The 24,581-nt window shown below is 49.1% G+C and overlaps 1 protein-coding gene across 1 annotated transcript in view; it reads right to left on the reverse strand.

Moving 5' to 3' along the window:
* Positions 1–864: 864 nt before the first annotated feature.
* LOC142283822 (solute carrier family 13 member 4-like) overlaps positions 865–24,581 on the reverse strand; it is a 39,841-nt gene continuing 16,124 nt past the window's right edge. The window contains exons 9-16 of the mRNA XM_075333161.1: positions 22,203–22,322; positions 22,014–22,115; positions 21,033–21,134; positions 20,728–20,834; positions 9,181–9,317; positions 7,354–7,515; positions 7,108–7,245; positions 865–1,212 (exon numbers count right to left, since the gene is read on the reverse strand). Of these exons, the coding sequence (XP_075189276.1) occupies positions 1,075–1,212; positions 7,108–7,245; positions 7,354–7,515; positions 9,181–9,317; positions 20,728–20,834; positions 21,033–21,134; positions 22,014–22,115; positions 22,203–22,322 (1,006 nt within the window). The 3' untranslated portion in view covers positions 865–1,074. The remainder of the gene's footprint in view (positions 1,213–7,107; positions 7,246–7,353; positions 7,516–9,180; positions 9,318–20,727; positions 20,835–21,032; positions 21,135–22,013; positions 22,116–22,202; positions 22,323–24,581) is intronic.

Raw genomic sequence — 24,581 nt, forward strand, 5'->3', positions numbered from 1 at the left:
GCAGGAATGAAGAAGTTGATGCACATCTCATCTTATAGAAAATGAAAAAGTTGCTTAGCAAGCAGAAATAGAGAGGTGGTCATTCATGCTGCACTGTATTCATAGCATTAGAGCTTCAAAAATTGCCACGCGATCTGGAATAGAGGTTGTCGCGCATGCGCATCTTCATAAATTTCTATTGCAGAAAGCGGGAAAGAAGAGGGCTCCAGGTATGTTCAGCTCTCGCTACTCCTTTCCATTAGAGCTCCAAAAAGTAACAGGGCAAGCAGGAATAACAAGGGGACCACGCATGCGCATCTCAGAAAATTACGGAGCATGCAGGAAAGGAAAGGAGGTCGCGTATGCTCATCTGTATTCATTGCCGAGGCATCTCAGAAAATTGGGCAAGCAGGAGTGAAGAGGAAGGCGCGTATGCTCATGTATTATTCTCAACAGGATGTTAAAAATTGCTAAGCAGGCTATGGAGAGCTGAGTGCGCATGCGCACGCCTCTCCATTTCTATAGGCACTGTGTAGTCACTAGGCAAAAATCATACGCGATAGAATGCTGCAAATTTTTGGAATGCCCATAGAAATTCCTTCTTGTTTAGCACTTGTCAGAGCTCCCATAGAAGTGAAAGGAGAGAGGTGCGCATGCGCGGCCGCCTCTCCACACTTATTGGTGCACTTTTTTGGCATATCTTGATGAGAAAACTCCTTAATCCTCTGCACATTCTGGGTGTCACAAGTTGCCAAGACAGATACTGCACCGTGCATCACTGCAACGATTGACCTAGTCTGCGCCATACAATTGCTGCAATAAATATACACGCCCAGGGTTATAAGAGTATTTACAGGTGGAGAAGGATTTGGTTTCCGATCAGGATTTTCCAGAGCTCTGAGGGGGCTAGAAAATGCTACAAGTATGGAGGGGCCTCTTCTTCTATTACCAGCTTATGACAAGGGTTTGGCCAAAGCGAGGTACTGCCCCTTTAAATATGTAAGCGCACATGTTTTGTCCTTTGGTGTACAGCTCGGTATCTTGCGCCGCTTATTCCCCGGCTCCGAAAGTTTATAGTGGTCCCGTTCCTTGTGCTCACAGGTGCTGAGTGCTGTTCTGGGTCATGGCCCAGTCCGGAAACGTGTTCAGCTGAAAGAGGGAGATGCCCCAAGTGTTAATGGCGACCATGATGATACCCAGACCGATCACGTTCACTCCCAGACCGGCTTTCACCTGAGGGGGCAAAAAAAGGAAACAATTAGTAAATATTGTTCTCTAATCACAGTCGGAGCTGCATTCAAAATTCTGCTCCTTCTGCTGTCAGGCTGCACATTGCACCTTCTTTCACCCCCTTTTGGTTGAGGGTCTGCCCATGTGGATTGAGATGCATTACTGGAGTTTAATCCTTTCCTGAGTTTTCTTGCCCCTGTAGGCAGATATGCGGAGCACCATCTTCCCTCCTATTTATTACTACAGTGCTGGTTAAAGCCAAAATAATTTTGACTGCAGTTTTGGTTGTGACTAGAGTGCAAAATCCACAACTTTTTTTTTTTACCCTGAATTCTTTCCTGTTATTTTCTTGCCCCTGTAGACAGATATGTGGAGCCCCATCTACCCTCCTGTTTATTCCTGTGGTTAGGAAATGTACAACAGTACTGGTTAAAACCAAAATAATTTTGACCACAGCTTTGGTTGTGACTAGAGTACAAAATCTGTGTCTTTTTTTACCCATAATTCTTTCCTGAATTTTCTTGCCCCTGTAGGCAGATATGCAAAGCACCATCTTCCCTCCTATTTATTACTACAGTGCTGGTTAAAGCCAAAATAATTTTGACTGCAGTTTTAGTTGTGACTAGAGTGCAAAACCCACAACTTTTTTTTTACCCTGAATTCTTTCCTGAATTTCCTTGCCCCTGTAGACAGATATGTGGAGCCCCATCTACCCTCCTGTTTATTCCTGTGGTCAGGAAACTTACAATAGTTCTGGTAAAGCCAAAATAATTTTGACCACAGCTTTGGTTGTGACTAGAGTACAAAATCTGTGACTTTTTTTACCCATAATTCTTTCCTGAATTTTCTTGCCCCTGTAGGCAGATATGCAAAGCACCATCTTCCCTCCTATTTATTACAACAGTGCTGGTTAAAGCCAAAATAATCTTGACCGCACCATTGGTTGTGACTAGAGTGCAAAATCCATGGCTTTTTTTTACCCTTAATTCTTTTTTGAATTTTCTTGCTCCTGTAGGCAGATATGTAAAGCACCATCTTCCCTCCTATTTATTGCTACAGTGCTGGTTAAAGCCAAAATAATTTTGACCACAGCTTTGGTTGTGACTAGAGTCAGGGCTGTATTTTGCCTTCGTGCTGCCCTAGGCACTTTAAGTGGTCGCGCCCCTTAGTGACAACGTAAAACTGAGTTTTCGCACACGACATCTGTTTAAGGCAGATCTACTCTGTAGCACACTTTAAAAAGTATCAATAAGAAACGAACCCCCCCCCCAATGGGAATCACCACAGGCACATCAAAACATAGCATGAGTATAAAATATTCCCACCACACCGTCCCCACTTATATACTGTGACTGTGACACTGCCCCTAATAAACACCACACTGCCCTCCCTTATAAACTACTGTATATCCACCACACCTTCCTCGATTATGAAATATGATCTGTACATTGTGAGGAGGGAGCAGCATGATGTGAGGACAATGTCCCATGCATGCTGCCCCCTCCTCACAATGTCCCATGCATGCTGCCCCCTCCTCACAATGTCCCATGCATGCTGCCCCCTCCTCACAATGTCCCATGCATGCTGCCCCCTCCTCACAATGTCCCATGCATGCTGCCCCCTCCTCACAATGTCCCATGCTTGCTGCCCCCTCCTCACAGTGTCCCATGCATGCTGCCCCCTCCTCACAATGTCCCATGCATGCTGCTCCCTCCTCACAATGTCCCATGCATGCTGCCCCCTCCTCACAATGTCCCATGCATGCTGCTCCCTCCTCACAATGTCCCATGCATGCTGCCCCCTCCTCACAATGTCCCATGCATGCTGCTCCCTCCTCACAATGTCCCATGCATGCTGCCCCCTCCTCACAATGTCCCATGCATGCTGCCCCCTCCTCACAATGTCCCATGCATGCTGCTCCCTCCTCACAATGTCCCATGCATGCTGCCCCCTCCTCACAATGTCCCATGCATGTTGCCCCCTCCTCACAATGTCCCATGCATGCTGCTCCCTCCTCACAATGTCCCATGCATGCTGCCCCCTCCTCACAATGTCCCATGCATGCTGCCCCCTCCTCACAATGTCTTATGCATGCTGCCCCCTCCTCACAATGTCCCATGCATGCTGCTCCCTCCTCACAATGTCCCATGCATGCTGCTCCCTCCTCACAATGTCCCATGCATGCTGCCCCCTCCTCACAATGTCTTATGCATGCTGCCCCCTCCTCACAATGTCCCATGCATGCTGCCCCCTCCTCACAATGTCCCATGCATGCTGCTCCCTCCTCACAATGTCCCTTGCATGCTGCCCCCTCCTCACAATGTCCCTTGCATGCTGCCCCCTCCTCACAATGTCTTATGCATGCTGCCCCCTCCTCACAATGTCCCATGCATGCTGCCCCCTCCTCACAATGTCCCATGCATGCTGCCCCCTCCTCACAATGTCCCATGCATGCTGCTCTCTCCTCACAATGTCCCATGCATGCTGCCCCCTCTTCACAATGTCCCATGCATGCTGCTCCCTCCTCACAATGTCCCATGCATGCTGCCCCTCCTCACAATGTCCCATGCATGCTGCTCCCTCCTCACAATGTCCCATGAATGCTGCTCCCTCCTCACAATGTCTCATGCATGCTGCCCCCTCCTCACAATGTCTCATGTATGCTGCTCCCGCCTCACAATGTCCCATGCATGCTGCTCCCTCCTCACAATGTCCCATGCATGCTGCTCCCTCCGCACAATGTCTCATGCTTGATGCTCCCTCCTCACAATGTCCCATGCATGCTGCTCCTTCCTCACAATGTCCCATGCATGCTGCTTCCTCCTCACAATGTCTCATGCATGCTGCCCCCTCCTCAGTGTCCCATGCATGCTGCCCCCTTCTCACAATGTCTCATGCATGCTGCCCCCTCCTCAGTGTCCCATGCATGCTGCCCCCTTCTCACAATGTCCCATGCATGCTGTCCCTCTCCATGAGCTCCTAATGCTGCCTTCCTCTTTTCCATAATGAGACCTTCATGTTGCCCCACTCATGCTAAGACCACCACACTAACGCTTATGCTGAGACCCCCCACACACACACTACCCCACTCTTGATATTGACTCCCCTACATTGCTCCACTCCATACTGATCCCACACATGCTGCCCCTTCTTCACAATGAGCTCCCAATGCTGCCCCCTCTTATTCTGAGTCCTTACACTCCCCCCACCCAATCGATTTTGTCATTGCACTATCCCTCATCCCTTGTCCTCTGTCTCTAGCATTAGCCCCTCTCTCCCACTCCCCCAGCATCAGCCTCTCTCCCCCAGCATCAGCCTCTATCTTCCCTCAGCATCAGCCTCTCTTCCCCAGTCTCAGCCTTTGCCTCCCCCCAGCCTCAGCCTGCCCCAGTCTCCGCCTCAGCCTCCCTCCAGCCTCCCTCCAGTCTCAGCCTCAGCCTCCCTCAAGTCTCAGCCTCAGCCTCCCTCCAGTCTCAGCCTCAGCCTCCCTCCAGCCTCCCCCCAGTCTCTGCCTCTGCCTCCCTCCAGCCTCCCCCCAGTCTCTGCCTCCCTCCAGCCTCCCCCCAGTCTCAGCCTCAGCCTCCCTCCAGTCTCAGCCTCAGCCTCCCTCCAGCCTCCCCCCAGTCTCAGCCTCAGTCTCCCTCCAGCCTCCCCCCAGTCTCAGCCTCCCTCCAGTCTCAGCCTCTGCCTCCCTCCAGCCTCCCCCCAGTCTCTGCCTCTGCCTCCCTCCAGCCTGCCCCCAGTCTCTGACTCTGCCTCCCTCCAGCCTCCCCCCAGTCTCTGCCTCTGCCTCCCTCCAGCCTCCCCCCCAGTCTCTGCCTCTGCCTCCCTCCAGCCTCCCCCCAGTCTCTGCCTCTGCCTCCCTCCAGCTTCCCCCCAATCTCAGCCTCTGCCTCTCTCCAGCCTCCCCCCAGTCTCAGCCTCTGCCTCCCTCCAGCCTCCCCCCAGTCTCTGCCTCTGCCTCCCTCCAGCCTCCCCCCAGTTTCTGCCTCTGCCTCCCTCCAGCCTCCCCCAGTCTCAGCCTCTGCCTCCCTCTAGCCTCCCCACAGTCTCAGCCTCTGCCTCCCTCCAGTCTCAGCCTCTGCCTCCCTCCAACCTCCCCCCAGTCTCAGCCTCTGCCTCCCTCCAGCCTCCCCCCAGTCTCTGCCTCTGCCTCCCTCCAGCCTCCCCCCAGTCTCTGCCTCTGCCTCCCTCCAGCCTCCCCCCAGTCTCTGCCTCCCTCCAGCCTCCCCCCAGTCTCTGCCTCTGCCTCCCTCCAGCCTCCCCCAGTCTCAGCCTCTGCCTCCCTCCAGCCTCCCCACAGTCTCAGCCTCTGCCTCCCTCCAGTCTCAGCCTCTGCCTCCCTCCAACCTCCCCCCAGTCTCAGCCTCTGCCTCTCTCCAGTCTCAGCCTCTGCCTCCCTCCAGCCTCCCCCCAGTCTCAGCCTCTGCCTCCCCCCAGTCTCAGCCTCTGCCTCCCTCCAGTCTCAGCCTCTGCCTCCCTCCAGGCTCTGCCTCTGCCTCCCTCCAGCCTCCCCCCAGTCTCTGCCTCTGCCTCCCTCCAGCCTCCCCCCAGTCTCAGCCTCTGCCTCCCTCCAGCCTCCCCCCAGTCTCTGCCTCTGCCTCCCTCCAGCCTCCCCCCAGTCTCTGCCTCTGCCTCCCTCCAGCCTCCCCCCAGTCTCTGCCTCTGCCTCCCTCCAGCCTGCCCCCAGTCTCTGACTCTGCCTCCCTCCAGCCTCCCCCCAGTCTCTGCCTCTGCCTCCCTCCAGCCTGCCCCCAGTCTCTGACTCTGCCTCCCTCCAGCCTCCCCCCAGTCTCAGCCTCTGCCTCCCTCCAGCCTCCCCCCAGTCTCAGCCTCTGCCTCCCTCCAGTATCTGCCTTTGCCGCCTCCCCCCCCCGCATGCGCAGATCTCTGGTCTGCATTAGAGACACTCCCACGCTCCTTATGAATCCACTTACCTGCTCCAGTGAACGCCGCCATCTTCCTGGCTCACGTGAGTATCCTCTTCTGACACCGGCTTCCATCACGGCGTCCTCCGCGGCGTCCTGCTGTGAGCTCTGCATGTGACGTCCACACAGCAGTGGACGCAGCACAGAGGAAGGAGCTGATTGGCGCGCGCCTGTGACCCCGGAAGTGCAGGCGCCGGCAGTTCCGGGGTCAATCAGCTCCCTGTGCTCGGCGGCCACAAAAAAAAAAAAAAATGTAAAAAAAAAAAAAAAAAAATTTTTTTTTTTTTTTTTTTGCTGCCAGAAGGTGCCGCCCCTCACAATCTGCCGCCCTAGGCACCGGACCACGGGTGCCTAATGGTAAATACGGCCCTGACTAGAGTAGAAAATCCATAACTTTTTCCACCCCTGAATTTTCTTGCCCCTGTAGGCAGATATGCAAATCACCATCTTCCCTCCTATTTATTACTACAGTGCTGGTTAAAGCCAAAATAATTTTGACTGCAGCTTTGGTTGTGACTAGATTGCAAAATCCACAACTTTTTTGTACCATGAATTCTTTCCTGAATTTTCTTGCCCCTGTAGACAGATATGCGGAGCACCATCTTCCCTCCAGTTTATTCCTGTGGTTAGGAAACGTACAACAGTGCTGGTTAAAGCCAAAATAATTTTGACCACAGCTTTGGTTGTGACTAGAGTGCAAAATCTGCTACTTTTTTTTACCTTTACCCTAACTTCTTTCCTGCATTTTCTTGCTCCTGTAGGCAGATATGCGGAGCACCATCTTCCCTCCTGTTTATTTCTGTGGTCAGGAAACTTACAACAGTGCTTGTAAAAGCCAAAATAATTTTGACCGCAGATTTTGTTCTGACTAGAGTAGAAAATCCACAACTTTTTTTCCCCTTGAATTTTCTTGCCCCTGTAGGCAGACATGCGGAGCACCATCTTCCCTCCTGTTTATTCCTTCTCTTACCATATCTTTGATCTGGCAGTGCCCGTAGTTATATACGATGGCGTTCGGGGGGTTCCCCACTGGTAACATCACAGCGAATGAGATGCACATGGCGACCGGAATCAGCGTGTATAAAGGGTTAATGTGAAGAGCTTCAGACTGCAAAATTGGAAGAAAAAAAAACCACGCAGTTAGGAGTCATCCATAGAGACCCGGATTTTTGGGGGGTTTCTGCTCCTCATTCACATTGGGGGTCTTGTCTCTTACCAGACTGCACAGGATGGGCAGGAATATGGTGATGGTGGCCGGGTTACTGACGAATTCTGTCACTGCGGACACCAGAATACAAGCCAGGAGGCTGACGGCCCAGGACGGGAGGCTGCTCAGACACTCCATCTGACGGCCAATCCATGTGGAGAGGCCGGAGGTCTACCAGGGAAACAATAACTGGTTAATGCTCAGTACCTTGCCCACCAGGGATTCTACAATTTACCACTTCGATACCTCTAGATAACCAGGGATGTTACAATGATTACAATGAGCCTTTTCTGGACCCCTATATCACCTGGAATTTAAAATACATCCATTCACTACCTCTAGACCACAAGGGATTTTATAACGACCCGTTTCACTGACTCTAGACCACCAGGGATTTTATAACGACCCGTTTCACTGACTCTAGACCACAAGGGATTTTATAACGACCCGTTTCACTGACTCTAGACCACCAGGGATTTTATAACGACCCGTTTCACTGACTCTAGACCACCAGGGATTTTATAACGACCCGTTTCACTGACTCTAGACCACCAGGGATTTTATAACGACCCGTTTCACTGACTCTAGACCACCAGGGATTTTATAACGACCCGTTTCCCTACCTCTAGACCACCAGGGATTTTATAACGACCCGTTTCACTGACTCTAGGCCACTAAGGATTTTATGATGACCCGTTTCCCTACCCCTAGACCACCAGGGATTTTATGATAACCCGTTTCCCTACCCCTAGACCACCAGGGATTTTATAACGACCCATTTCCCTACCCATAGACCACCAGGGATTTTATGATGACCCGTTTCCCTACCTCTAGACCACCAGGGATTTTATGATGACATGTTTCCCTACCCCTAGACCACCAGGGATTTTACAATTACTGCTTTTAGTACATCAGAGATTTTACAATGAATCATTTCCTTATTCCTGGACCACCAGGATCTTCACAGTCAGCCATTTGACTACCTCTAGACTACCAGGAGTTTTAGAATGAACCATGTCACTACTCGTAGATCACCTGGAATTTACAATACATCCATTGACTACCTCTAGACTACCATCATGTTTTTTTATAACGACCTGTTTCAATAACCTCTAGACCACCAGGGATTTTACAATGACTGATATTATTACCCCCAAGCATCAGACATTTTACAATGAATCATTTCACTACCCCTAGACCACCAGGGATTTTACAATGAGCCATTTCACAACTCGTAGATCCCCTGTAATTTCACAATTAACCATTTCCCTATCTCTAGACCACCATGGATTATACAATCAACCATTTCACAACCTCTAGACCACCAGGGATTATACAATCAACCATTTCACAACCCCTAGACCACCAGGGATTATACAATCAACCATTTCACAACCTCTAGACCACCAGGGATTATACAATCAACCATTTCACAACCCCTAGACCACCAGGGATTATACAATCAACCATTTCACAACCTCTAGACCACCAGGGATTATACAATCAACCATTTCACAACCTCTAGACCACCAGGGATTATACAATCAACCATTTCACAACCTCTAGACCACCAGGGATTCTATGATGAATCATTTCAGCACCCCTAGACTGCCAGAGATTTTACAATAATCCATTTCACTATTCGTAGACCACCTGAATTTTTACAATTAACCATTTCATAACCAATATACTATTAGGGATTCTAGAGTTGGAGTTATTAGAGTTACATGATAGACAGAGGCACTCAGGCGCTTCTGACCCTATGACAACTCTTCCTGGGTATTCTGCACTATTTTGCATAGATTACAGAATCATTCTTCTCCTGAGTAATGTTACCTTACAGCCGGCAGCCAGGGCGTAGCCTCCACCCACCAGCACCACAATCTCCCAGGGCATATGCGTCTGGAATTCGTGCCAAGTCAGCATCGGGCCTCCCAGGTGTGGTCCATCTTCTTCCTTCTTCTCGCCCTTTCCTGAGGGAAGAAATCACATCACGCGTGTGTAGACATTCACTAAAGAGTGTCATAAAGTCCCAGGAGCACCAAGGGGCATCACACAGAAACGGCTCTCCAGGACCCATACATTACATATTCGCCAAGATTCAGGATAGCAGAGTGCCCTCATTATCAGTGCCAGGAGTAGAGTGCCCACATACACACTGCCCTCATTATCAGTGCCAGGAGTAGAGTGCCCACACACACACTGCCCTCATTATCAGTGCCAGGTGTAGAGTGCCCACATACACTGCCCTCATTATCAGTGCCAGGAGTAGAGTGCCCACACACACACTGCCCTCATTATCAGTGTCAGGAGTAGAGTGCCCACATACACACTGCCCTCATTATCAGTGCCAGGTGTAGACTGCCCACATACACACTGCCCTCATTATCAGTGCCAGATGTAGACTGCCCACACACACACTGCCCTCATTATCAGTGCCAGGAGTAGAGTGCCCACACACACACTGCCCTCATTATCAGTGCCAGGTGTAGAGTGCCCACACACACACTGCCCTCATTATCAGTGCCAGGAGTAGAGTGCCCACATACACTGCCCTCATTATCAGTGCCAGGTGTAGAGTGCCCACACACACACTGCCCTCATTATCAGTGCCAGGTGTAGAGTGCCCACACACACACTGCCCTCATTATCAGTGCCAGGAGTAGAGTGCCCACATACACTGCCCTCATTATCAGTGCCAGGTGTAGAGTGCCCACACACACACTGCCCTCATTATCAGTGCCAGGTGTAGAGTGCCCACATACACACTGCCCTCATTATCAGTGCCAGGTGTAGAGTATCCACATACACACTGCCCTCATTATCAGTGCCAGGAGTAGAGTGCCCACATACACACTGCCCTCATTATCAGTGCCAGGTGTAGAGTGCCCACACACACACTGCCCTCATTATCAGTGCCAGGAGTAGAGTGCCCACACACACACTGCCCTCATTATCAGTGCCAGGAGTAGAGTGCCCACATACACACTGCCCTCATTATCAGTGCCAGGAATAGAGTGCCCACACACACTGCCCTCATTATCAGTGCCAGGAGTAGACTGCCCACATACACACTGCCCTCATTATCAGTGCCAGGAGTAGAGTGCCCACATACACACTGCCCTCATTATCAGTGCCAGGAGTAGAGTGCCCACATACACACTGCCCTCATTATCAGTGTCAGGAGTAGAGTGCCCACATACACACTGCCCTCATTATCAGTGCCAGGAGTAGAGTGCCCACACACACACTGCCCTCATTATCAGTGCCAGGAGTAGAGTGTCCACACACACAATGCCCTCATTATCAGTGCCAGGAGTAGAGTGTCCACATACACACTGCCCTCATTATCAGTGCCAGGAGTAGAGTGCCCACATACACACTGCCCTCATTATCAGTGCCAGGAGTAGAGTGTCCACATACACACTGCCCTCATTATCAGTGCCAGGAGTAGAGTGCCCACATACACACTGCCCTCATTATCAGTGCCAGGAGTAGAGTGTCCACATACACACTGCCCTCATTATCAGTGCCAGGAGTAGAGTGCCCACACACACACTGCCCTCATTATCAGTGCCAGGAGTAGAGTGCCCACACACACACTGCCCTCATTATCAGTGCCAGGTGTAGAGTGCCCACACACACACTGCCCTCATTATCAGTGCCAGGTGTAGAGTGCCCACATACACACTGCCCTCATTATCAGTGCCAGGTGTAGAGTATCCACATACACACTGCCCTCATTATCAGTGCCAGGAGTAGAGTGCCCACATACACACTGCCCTCATTATCAGTGCCAGGTGTAGAGTGCCCACACACACACTGCCCTCATTATCAGTGCCAGGAGTAGAGTGCCCACACACACACTGCCCTCATTATCAGTGCCAGGAGTAGAGTGCCCACATACACACTGCCCTCATTATCAGTGCCAGGAATAGAGTGCCCACACACACTGCCCTCATTATCAGTGCCAGGAGTAGACTGCCCACATACACACTGCCCTCATTATCAGTGCCAGGAGTAGAGTGCCCACATACACACTGCCCTCATTATCAGTGCCAGGAGTAGAGTGCCCACATACACACTGCCCTCATTATCAGTGTCAGGAGTAGAGTGCCCACATACACACTGCCCTCATTATCAGTGCCAGGAGTAGAGTGCCCACACACACACTGCCCTCATTATCAGTGCCAGGAGTAGAGTGTCCACACACACAATGCCCTCATTATCAGTGCCAGGAGTAGAGTGTCCACATACACACTGCCCTCATTATCAGTGCCAGGAGTAGAGTGCCCACATACACACTGCCCTCATTATCAGTGCCAGGAGTAGAGTGTCCACATACACACTGCCCTCATTATCAGTGCCAGGAGTAGAGTGCCCACATACACACTGCCCTCATTATCAGTGCCAGGAGTAGAGTGTCCACATACACACTGCCCTCATTATCAGTGCCAGGAGTAGAGTGCCCACACACACACTGCCCTCATTATCAGTGCCAGGAGTAGAGTGCCCACACACACACTGCCCTCATTATCAGTGCCAGGTGTAGAGTGCCCACACACACACTGCCCTCATTATCAGTGCCAGGAGTAGAGTGTCCACATACACACTGCCCTCATTATCAGTGCCAGGAGTAGAGTGCCCACACACACACTGCCCTCATTATCAGTGCCAGGAGTAGAGTGTCCACATACACACTGCCCTCATTATCAGTGCCAGGAGTAGAGTGTCCACATACACACTGCCCTCATTATCAGTGTCAGGAGTAGAGTGTCCACATACACACTGCCCTCATTATCAGTGCCAGGAGTAGAGTGCCCACAAACACACTGCCCTCATTATCAGTGCCAGGAGTAGAGTGCCCACATACACACTGCCCTCATTATCAGTGCCAGGAGTAGAGTGTCCACATACACACTGCCCTCATTATCAGTGTCAGGAGTAGAGTGCCCACATACACACTGCCCTCATTATCAGTGCCAGGAGTAGAGTGCCCACATACACACTGCCCTCATTATCAGTGCCAGGAGTAGAGTGTCCACACACACACTGCCCTCATTATCAGTGCCAGGTGTAGAGTGCCCACACACACACACTGCCCTCATTATCAGTGCCAGGAGTAGAGTGCCCACATACACACTGCCCTCATTATCAGTGCCAGGAGTAGAGTGTCCACATACACACTGCCCTCATTATCAGTGCCAGGAGTAGAGTGCCCACATACACACTGCCCTCATTATCAGTGTCAGGAGTAGAGTGCCCACACACACACTGCCCTCATTATCAGTGCCAGGAGTAGAGTGCCCACATACACACTGCCCTCATTATCAGTGTCAGGAGTAGAGTGTCCACATACACACTGCCCTCATTATCAGTGCCAGGAGTAGAGTGTCCACATACACACTGCCCTCATTATCAGTGCCAGGAGTAGAGTGTCCACATACACACTGCCCTCATTATCAGTGCCAGGAGTAGAGTGCCCACATACACACTGCCCTCATTATCAGTGTCAGGAGTAGAGTGTCCACATACACACTGCCCTCATTATCAGTGCCAGGAGTAGAGTGTCCACATACACACTGCCCTCATTATCAGTGCCAGGAGTAGAGTGCCCACACACACACTGCCCTCATTATCAGTGCCAGGTGTAGAGTGCCCACACACACACTGCCCTCATTATCAGTGCCAGGTGTAGAGTGCCCACACACACACTGCCCTCATTATCAGTGCCAGGAGTAGAGTGCCCACATACACTGCCCTCATTATCACTGCCAGGTGTAGAGTGCCCACACACACACTGCCCTCATTATCAGTGCCAGGTGTAGAGTGCCCACATACACACTGCCCTCATTATCAGTGCCAGGTGTAGAGTATCCACATACACACTGCCCTCATTATCAGTGCCAGGAGTAGAGTGCCCACGTACACACTGCCCTCATTATCAGTGCCAGGAGTAGAGTGCCCACATACACACTGCCCTCATTATCAGTGCCAGGAGTAGAGTGCCCACATACACTGCCCTCATTATCAGTGCCAGGTGTAGAGTGCCCACACACACACTGCCCTCATTATCAGTGCCAGGTGTAGAGTGCCCACATACACACTGCCCTCATTATCAGTGCCAGGTGTAGAGTATCCACATACACACTGCCCTCATTATCAGTGCCAGGAGTAGAGTGCCCACATACACACTGCCCTCATTATCAGTGCCAGGTGTAGAGTGCCCACACACACACTGCCCTCATTATCAGTGCCAGGAGTAGAGTGCCCACACACACACTGCCCTCATTATCAGTGCCAGGAGTAGAGTGCCCACACACACACTGCCCTCATTATCAGTGCCAGGAGTAGAGTGCCCACACACACACTGCCCTCATTATCAGTGCCAGGAGTAGACTGCCCACATACACACTGCCCTCATTATCAGTGCCAGGAGTAGAGTGCCCACATACACACTGCCCTCATTATCAGTGTCAGGAGTAGAGTGCCCACATACACACTGCCCTCATTATCAGTGCCAGGAGTAGAGTGCCCACACACACACTGCCCTCATTATCAGTGCCAAATGAAGAGTGCCCACATACACACTGCCCTCATTATCAGTGTCAGGAGTAGAGTGCCCACACACACACTGCCCTCATTATCAGTGCCAGGAGTAGACTGCCCACATACACACTGCCCTCATTATCAGTGCCAGGAGTAGAGTGCCCACACACACACTGCCCTCATTATCAGTGTCAGGAGTAGAGTGCCCACACACACACTGCCCTCATTATCAGTGCCAAATGAAGAGTGCCCACATACACACTGCCCTCATTATCAGTGCCAGGTGTAGAGTGCCCACATACACACTGCCCTCATTATCAGTGCCATAGGTAGAGTGCCCACACACACACTGCCCTCATTATCAGTGCCAGGAGTAGAGTGCCCACATACACACTGCCCTCATTATCAGTGCCAGGAGTAGAGTGCCCACATACACACTGCCCTCATTATCAGTGCCAGGAGTAGAGTGCCCACATACACTGCCCTCATTATCACTGCCAGGTGTAGAGTGCCCACACACACACTGCCCTCATTATCAGTGCCAGGTGTAGAGTGCCCACATACACACTGCCCTCATTATCAGTGCCAGGTGTAGAGTATCCACATACACACTGCCCTCATTATCAGTGCCAGGAGTAGAGTGCCCACGTACACACTGCCCTCATTATCAGTGCCAGGAGTAGAGTGCCCACATACACACTGCCCTCATTATCAGTGCCAGGAGTAGAGTGCCCACATACACTGCCCTCATTATCAGTGCCAGGTGTAGAGTGCCCACACACACACTGCCCTCATTATCAGTGCCAGGTGTAGAGTGCCCACATACACACTGCCCTCATTATCAGTGCCAGGTGTAGAGTATCCACATACACACTGCCCTCATTATCAGTGCCAGGAGTAGAGTGCCCACATACACACTGCCCTCATTATCAGTGCCAGGTGTAGAGTGCCCACACACACACTGCCCTCATTATCAGTGCCAGGAGTAGAGTGCCCACACACACACTGCCCTCATTATCAGTGCCAGGAGTAGAGTGCCCACACACACACTGCCCTCATTATCAGTGCCAGGAGTAGAGTGCCCACACACACACTGCCCTCATTATCAGTGCCAGGAGTAGACTGCCCACATACACACTGCCCTCATTATCAGTGCCAGGAGTAGAGTGCCCACATACACACTGCCCTCATTATCAGTGCCAGGAGTAGAGTGCCCACATACACACTGCCCTCATTATCAGTGTCAGGAGTAGAGTGCCCACATACACACTGCCCTCATTATCAGTGCCAGGAGTAGAGTGCCCACACACACACTGCCCTCATTATCAGTGCCAAATGAAGAGTGCCCACATACACACTGCCCTCATTATCAGTGTCAGGAGTAGAGTGCCCACACACACACTGCCCTCATTATCAGTGCCAAATGAAGAGTGCCCACATACACACTGCCCTCATTATCAGTGCCAGGTGTAGAGTGCCCACATACACACTGCCCTCATTATCAGTACCATAGGTAGAGTGCCCACACACACACTGCCCTCATTATCAGTGCCAGAAGTAGAGTGCCCACATACACACTGCCCTCATTATCAGTGTCAGGAGTAGAGTGCCCACACACACTGCCCTCATTATCAGTGCCAGGAGTAGAGTGCCCACACACACTGCCCTCATTATCAGTGCCAGGAGTAGAGTGCCCACATACACTGCCCTCATTATCAGTGCCAGGTGTAGAGTGCCCACACACACACTGCCCTCATTATCAGTGCCAGGTGTAGCGTGCCCACATACACACTGCCCTCATTATCAGTGCCAGGTGTAGAGTATCCACATACACACTGCCCTCATTATCAGTGCCAGGAGTAGAGTGCCCACATACACACTGCCCTCATTATCAGTGCCAGGTGTAGAGTGCCCACACACACACTGCCCTCATTATCAGTGCCAGGAGTAGACTGCCCACATACACACTGCCCTCATTATCAGTGCCAGGAGTAGAGTGCCCACACACACACTGCCCTCATTATCAGTGTCAGGAGTAGAGTGCCCACACACACACTGCCCTCATTATCAGTGCCAAATGAAGAGTGCCCACATACACACTGCCCTCATTATCAGTGCCAGGTGTAGAGTGCCCACATACACACTGCCCTCATTATCAGTGCCATAGGTAGAGTGCCCACACACACACTGCCCTCATTATCAGTGCCAGGAGTAGAGTGCCCACATACACACTGCCCTCATTATCAGTGCCAGGAGTAGAGTGCCCACATACACACTGCCCTCATTATCAGTGTCAGGAGTAGAGTGCCCACACACACACTGCCCTCATTATCAGTGCCAAATGAAGAGTGCCCACATACACACTGCCCTCATTATCAGTGCCAGGTGTAGAGTGCCCACATACACACTGCCCTCATTATCAGTGCCATAGGTAGAGTGCCCACACTCACACTGCCCTCATTATCAGTGCCAGAAGTAGAGTGCCCACATACACACTGCCCTCATTATCAGTGTCAGGAGTAGAGTGCCCACACACACTGCCCTCATTATCAGTGCCAGGAGTAGAGTGCCCACACACACTGCCCTCATTATCAGTGCCAGGAGTAGAGTGCCCACACACACTGCCCTCATTATCAGTGCCAGGAGTAGAGTGCCCACACACACACTGCCCTCATTATCAGTGCCAGGAGTAGACTGCCCACATACACACTGCCCTCATTATCAGTGCCAGGAGTAGACTGCCCACATACACACTGCCCTCATTATCAGTGCCAGGAGTAGAGTGCCCACATACACACTGTCCTCATTATCAGTGCCAGGAGTAGAGTGCCCACACACACACTGCCCTCATTATCAGTGTCAGGAGTAGAGTGCCCACACACACACTGCCCTCATTATCAGTGCCAAATGAAGAGTGCCCACATACACACTGCCCTCATTATCAGTGCCAGGTGTAGAGTGCCCACATACACACTGCCCTCATTATCAGTGCCATAGGTAGAGTGCCCACACACACACTGCCCTCATTATCAGTGCCAGGAGTAGAGTGCCCACACACACACTGCCCTCATTATCAGTGCCAGGAGTAGAGTGCCCACATACACACTGCCCTCATTATCAGTGTCAGGAGTAGAGTGCCCACACACACACTGCCCTCATTATCAGTGCCAAATGAAGAGTGCCCACATACACACTGCCCTCATTATCAGTGCCAGGTGTAGAGTGCCCACATACACACTGCCCTCATTATCAGTGCCATAGGTAGAGTGCCCACACACACACTGCCCTCATTATCAGTGCCAGGAGTAGAGTGCCCACATACACACTGCCCTCATTATCAGTGTCAGGAGTAGAGTGCCCACACACACTGCCCTCATTATCAGTGCCAGGAGTAGAGTGCCCAAAAACACTGCCCTCATTATCAGTGCCAGGAGTAGAGTGTCCACACACACTGCCCTCATTATCAGTGCCAGGAGTAGAGTGCCCACACACACACTGCCCTCATTATCAGTGCCAGGAGTAGACTGCCCACATACACACTGCCCTCATTATCAGTGCCAGGAGTAGAGTGCCCACATACACACTGCCCTCATTATCAGTGTCAGGAGTAGAGTGCCCACACACACACTGCCCTCATTATCAGTGTCAGGAGTAGAGTGCCCACACACACACTGCCCTCATTATCAGTGCCAAATGAAGAGTGCCCACATACACACTGCCCTCATTATCAGTGCCAGGTGTAGAGTGCCCACATACACACTGCCCTCATTATCAGTGCCATAGGTAGAGTGCCCACACACACACTGCCCTCATTATCAGTGCCAGGAGTAGAGTGCCCACATACACACTGCCCTCATTATCAGTGCCAGAAGTAGACTGCCCACATACACACTGCCCTCATTATCAGTGCCAGAAGTAGAGTGCCCACATACACACTGCCCTCATTATCAGTGCCAGGAGTAGAGTGCCCACATACACACTGCCCTCATTATCAGTGCCAGCTGTAGAGTGCCCACATACACACTGCCCTCATTATCAGTGCCAGGAGTAGAGTGCCCACATACACACTGCCCTCATTATCAGTGCCAGGAGTAGAGTGCCCACATACACACTGCCCTCATTATCAGTGCCAGGAGTAGAGTGCCCACACACACACTGCCCTCATTATCAGTGCCAGGAGTAGACTGCCCACATACACACTGCCCTCATTATCAGTGCCAGGAGTAGAGTGCCCACATACACACTGCCCTCATTATCAGTGTCAGGAGTAGAGTGCCCACATACACACTGCCCTCATTATCAGTGCCAGGAGTAGAGTGCCCACACACACACTGCCCTCATTATCAGTGCCAAATGAAGAGTGCCCACATACACACTGCCCTCATTATCAGTGTCAGGAGTAGAGTGCCCACACACACACTGCCCTCATTATCAGTGCCAGGAGTAGACTGCCCACATACACACTGCCCTCATTATCAGTGCCAGGAGTAGAGTGCCCACACACACACTGCCCTCATTATCAGTGTCAGGAGTAGAGTGCCCACACACACACTGCCCTCATTATCAGTGCCAAATGAAGAGTGCCCACATACACACTGCCCTCATTATCAGTGCCAGGTGTAGAGTGCCCACATACACACTGCCCTCATTATCAGTGCCATAGGTAGAGTGCCCACACACACACTGCCCTCATTATCAGTGCCAGGAGTAGACTGCCCACATACACACTGCCCTCATTATCAGTGCCAGGAGTAGAGTGCCCACATACACACTGCCCTCATTATCAGTGTCAGGAGTAGAGTGCCCACACACACACTGCCCTCATTATCAGTGCCAAATGAAGAGTGCCCACATACACACTGCCCTCATTATCAGTGCCAGGTGTAGAGTGCCCACATACACACTGCCCTCATTATCAGTGCCATAGGTAGAGTGCCCACACACACACTGCCCTCATTATCAGTGCCAGAAGTAGAGTGCCCACATACACACTGCCCTCATTATCAGTGTCAGGAGTAGAGTGCCCACACACACTGCCCTCATTATCAGTGCCAGGAGTAGAGTGCCCACACACACTGCCCTCATTATCAGTGCCAGGAGTAGAGTGCCCACACACACTGCCCTCATTATCAGTGCCAGGAGTAGAGTGCCCACACACACACTGCCCTCATTATCAGTGCCAGGAGTAGACTGCCCACATACACACTGCCCTCATTATCAGTGCCAGGAGTAGACTGCCCACATACACACTGCCCTCATTATCAGTGCCAGGAGTAGAGTGCCCACATACACACTGCCCTCATTATCAGTGCCAGGAGTAGAGTGCCCACACACACACTGCCCTCATTATCAGTGTCAGGAGTAGAGTGCCCACACACACACTGCCCTCATTATCAGTGCCAAATGAAGAGTGCCCACATACACACTGCCCTCATTATCAGTGCCAGGTGTAGAGTGCCCACATACACACTGCCCTCATTATCAGTGCCATAGGTAGAGTGCCCACACACACACTGCCCTCATTATCAGTGCCAGGAGTAGACTGCCCACATACACACTGCCCTCATTATCAGTGCCAGGAGTAGAGTGCCCACATACACACTGCCCTCATTATCAGTGTCAGGAGTAGAGTGCCCACACACACACTGCCCTCATTATCAGTGCCAAATGAAGAGTGCCCACATACACACTGCCCTCATTATCAGTGCCAGGTGTAGAGTGCCCACATACACACTGCCCTCATTATCAGTGCCATAGGTAGAGTGCCCACACACACACTGCCCTCATTATCAGTGCCAGGAGTAGAGTGCCCACATACACACTGCCCTCATTATCAGTGTCAGGAGTAGAGTGCCCACACACACTGCCCTCATTATCAGTGCCAGGAGTAGAGTGCCCACACACACTGCCCTCATTATCAGTGCCAGGAGTAGAGTGCCCACACACACTGCCCTCATTATCAGTGCCAGGAGTAGAGTGCCCACACACACACTGCCCTCATTATCAGTGCCAGGAGTAGACTGCCCACATACACACTGCCCTCATTATCAGTGCCAGGAGTAGAGTGCCCACATACACACTGCCCTCATTATCAGTGTCAGGAGTAGAGTGCCCACACACACACTGCCCTCATTATCAGTGTCAGGAGTAGAGTGCCCACACACACACTGCCCTCATTATCAGTGCCAAATGAAGAGTGCCCACATACACACTGCCCTCATTATCAGTGCCAGGTGTAGAGTGCCCACATACACACTGCCCTCATTATCAGTGCCATAGGTAGAGTGCCCACATACACACTGCCCTCATTATCAGTGTCAGGAGTAGAGTGCCCACACACACACTGCCCTCATTATCAGTGTCAGGAGTAGAGTGCCCACACACACACTGCCCTCATTATCAGTGCCAAATGAAGAGTGCCCACATACACACTGCCCTCATTATCAGTGCCAGGTGTAGAGTGCCCACATACACACTGCCCTCATTATCAGTGCCATAGGTAGAGTGCCTACATACACACTGCCCTCATTATCAGTGTCAGGAGTAGAGTGCCCACACACACACTGCCCTCATTATCAGTGTCAGGAGTAGAGTGCCCACACACACACTGCCCTCATTATCAGTGCCAAATGAAGAGTGCCCACACACACACTGCCCTCATTATCAGTGTCAGGAGTAGAGTGCCCACACACACACTGCCCTCATTATCAGTGCCAAATGAAGAGTGCCCACATACACACTGCCCTCATTATCAGTGCCAGGAGTAGAGTGCCCACACACACACTGCCCTCATTATCAGTGCCAGGTGTAGAGTGTGTTTTTCTGCACTCTCACCTGACTCTTTTTTTCCAAAACAGGTAAATTGAGGTCTCCTGGAAGGAATCAGGAACAACAGGAATCCGAGGAAAACTGAGACTGTCGCGTCCGTCCTAAAACCATTCCTGAAACAAGAGCAGATGGTAGAATTGGTAAACGAAGCTGCAGACAATAGGAACTGAATGGTGTAAACCAAGGACAGGGACCCTGCACTTATAGTATATAGGGCAGCTGCTTAACATGCAATAGAAGAAGAGTATGGTCAGGCTAAATTGGCTGATAACAGGAAGCAATAGATTGTATTTACATTTTTAACAACTCACTTTTCAAAAAGCGATTCCCACCCCGGAACGAACCCGGGTTCCCGTGTGAACCAGAGCAGGGTCATCAGGACGAAGAAGAAGACGGTGACCTTCTCTGGGTAACTACAGAAAGAAATGCAATCACTGAAACACCCGAGAAATTCAGGACTTCAGATTTTACATCTGGGGTCAGCAAAAATATTAGGTCTAAATAATGAGGATTGTAGTCACACATAGTAAGTTTACACTGAATGCAACTACACATAATGAGTAACCATACAGCACTGACTGCAACTGCACATAGTAACCTTACAGCATTGGATGAAACTACACATAGTATCCTTACAGCATTGGATGAAACTACACATAGTAACCTTACAGCATTGGATGAAACTACACATAGTAACCTTACAGCAAAGGATGAAACTACACATAGTATCCTTACAGCATTGGATGAAACTACACATAGTATCCTTACAGCATTGGATGAAACTACACATAGTATCCTTACAGCATTGGATGAAACTACACAAAGTATCCTTACAGCATTGGATGAAACTACACATAATAACCTTACAGTACTGGATGAAACTACAAAAAATAACCTTACAGCATTGAATGAAACTGCACATAGTAACCTTACAGCACTGACTGCAACTGCACATAGTAACCTTACAGCAATGGATGAAACTGCACATAGTAACCTTACAGCAATGGATGAAACTACATATAGTAACCTTACAGCATTGGATGAAACTACACAAAGTAACCTTACAGCAATGGATGAAACTACACAAAGTATCCTTACAGCATTGGATGAATCTACACAAAGTAACCTTAGAGCAATGGATGAAACTACACATAGTAACCTTACAGTATTGGATGAAACTACACAAAGTAACCTTAAAGCACTGGATAAAAGTACACAAAGTAACTTAAGAGCACTGACTGCAACTACACATAGTAACCTTTCTGATGTCAGGTTTTTAGCTAACCTCGTACCTCATCTTCCCCAGCTTCTCATACTCCTCCTGGATTCGTTGCTCTGATAACTCCTCGTGTTTGGTTTTCTTCTTCTTACTGAGGGAACAGGTTTCCCTAAAACTAAAGATATAAAAAGCCCAAATCATAAATGACAACAGAAACAGCAATGGGCCAAATATTGTCCTCTAATTTCAGACGGTCTCTTACTTGCACCCAAGAAACAACCAATGTAGCCAGATCCAGGTCAGGAACAGCACGATGACCGTAATGGGCAAACTAAACACGAACCAGGTACCAAAGTTCACCACCTCCGCATCCGGGTACCGACTGCAAAGAGAACAAAAGGCATTCAATATAGATTCAGTCCCATGTCATCCTGCCTAGGGGGCAGTATTATAGTAGTTATATTCTTGTACATAGGGGGCAGTATTATAGTAGTTATATTCTTGTACATAGGAGCAGTATTATAGTAGTTATATTCTTGTACATAGAGGCAGTATTATAGTAGTTATATTCTTGTACATAGGGGCAGTATTATAGTAGTTATATTCTTGTACATAGGGGACAGTATTATAGTAGTTATATTCTTGTACATAGGGGGCAGTATTATAGTAGTTATATTCTTGTACATAGGGTGCAGTATTATAGTAGTTATATTCTTGTACATAGGGACAGTATTATAGTAGTTATATTCTTGTACATAGGGGCGGTATTATAGTAGTTATATTCTTGTACATAGGGGGCAGTATTATAGTAGTTATATTCTTGGACATAGGGGGCAGTATTATAGTAGTTATATTCTTTATATAGGGGCAGTATTATAGTAGTTATATTCTTGTACATAGGGGGCAGTATTATAGTAGTTATATTCTTGTACATAGGGGCAGTATTATAGTAGTTATATTCTTGTACATAGGGGGCAGTATTATAGTAGTTATATTCTTGTACATAGGGGCAGTATTATAGTAGTTATATTCTTGTACATAGGGGCAGTATTATAGTAGTTATATTCTTGTACATAGGGGGCAGTATTATAGTAGTTATATTCTTGTACATAGGGGGCAGTATTATAGTAGTTATATTCTTGTACATAGGGAGCAGTATTATAGTAGTTATATTCTTGTACATAGGGGGCAGTATTATAGTAGTTATATTCTTGTACATAGGGGCAGTATTATAGTAGTTATATTCTTGTACATAGGGGCAGTATTATAGTAGTTATATTCTTGTACTTAGGGTGCAGTATTATAGTAGTTATATTCCTGTACATAGGGACAGTATTATAGTAGTTATATTCTTGTACATAGGGGCAGTATTATAGTAGTTATATTCTTGTACATAGGGGGCAGTATTATAGTAGTTATATTCTTGTACATAGGGGGCAGTATTATAGTAGTTATATTCTTGTACATAGGAGCAGTATTATAGTAGTTATATTCTTGTACATAGGGGCAGTATTATAGTAGTTATATTCTTATATATAGGAGCAGTATTATAGTAGTTATATTCTTGTACATAGGGGCAGTATTATAGTAGTTATATTCTTGTACATAGGGGCAGTATTATAGTAGTTATATTCTTGTACATAGGGGCAGTATTATAGTAGTTATATTCTTGTATATAGGGGCAGTATTATAGTAGTTATATTCTTGTACATAGGGGGCAGTATTATAGTAGTTATATTCTTGTACATAGGGGCAGTATTATAGTAGTTATATTCTTGTACATAGGGGGCAGTATTATAGTAGTTATATTCTTGTACATAGGGGGCAGTATTATAGAAGCTATATTCTTGTACATAGGGGCAGTATTATAGTAGTTATATTCTTGTACATAGGGGCAGTATTATAGTAGTTATATTCTTATATAGGGTTAGAACAACCAACATACACGGGAATAGAACCCGTGCCATAGTGTGTACATGGAAAAAGCCATATACAGATATAAATGCAAATAAACAAGAAAAAGACTGTACAAAGGATTAGAAAATTTATATAATTTTATTAAAGTCAAAGCTTACAAAAGGTATAAAAGGTTAAAAAAGGGAAAATGAAAAGAGAGAACCAGCAGGTGGCGTACTCACACCACAACCCAAAAAAACAAAGTCTTTAGAAGTAGTATTACATGTGCTGAAGCACCATACTGAAAAACCTACCATTCACTGCTTACAAGAAAGGCTATAAATGACTGCCAAACGGCATGTCCCAAGGGCCAATAATCATGCAAAAAGGAGTTAGGCAGTTTCAGGATGTAAAACAGCAGGTGCACGTATAAGAATAAGCAAGGTAACAGCACACTAAGAGTGGAGAAATCGTATACCTGGGTTGTGGAGTGAGAAACCAGAACATGTAATACTACTTCTAAAGACTTTGTTTTTTTGGGTTGTGGTGTGAGTACGCCACCTGCTGGTTCTCTCTTTTCATTTTCCCTTTTTTAACCTTTTATACCTTTTGTAAGCTTTGACTTTAATAAAATTATATAAAGTTTCTAAGCCTTTGTACAGTCTTTTTCTTGTTTAGTTATATTCTTGTATATAGGAGCAGTATTATAGTAATTATATTCTTGTATATAGGAGCAGTATTATAG

The sequence above is a fragment of the Anomaloglossus baeobatrachus genome, unplaced genomic scaffold, assembly GCF_048569485.1.
Source record: "Anomaloglossus baeobatrachus isolate aAnoBae1 unplaced genomic scaffold, aAnoBae1.hap1 Scaffold_551, whole genome shotgun sequence".
NCBI lineage: Eukaryota > Metazoa > Chordata > Amphibia > Anura > Aromobatidae > Anomaloglossus > Anomaloglossus baeobatrachus.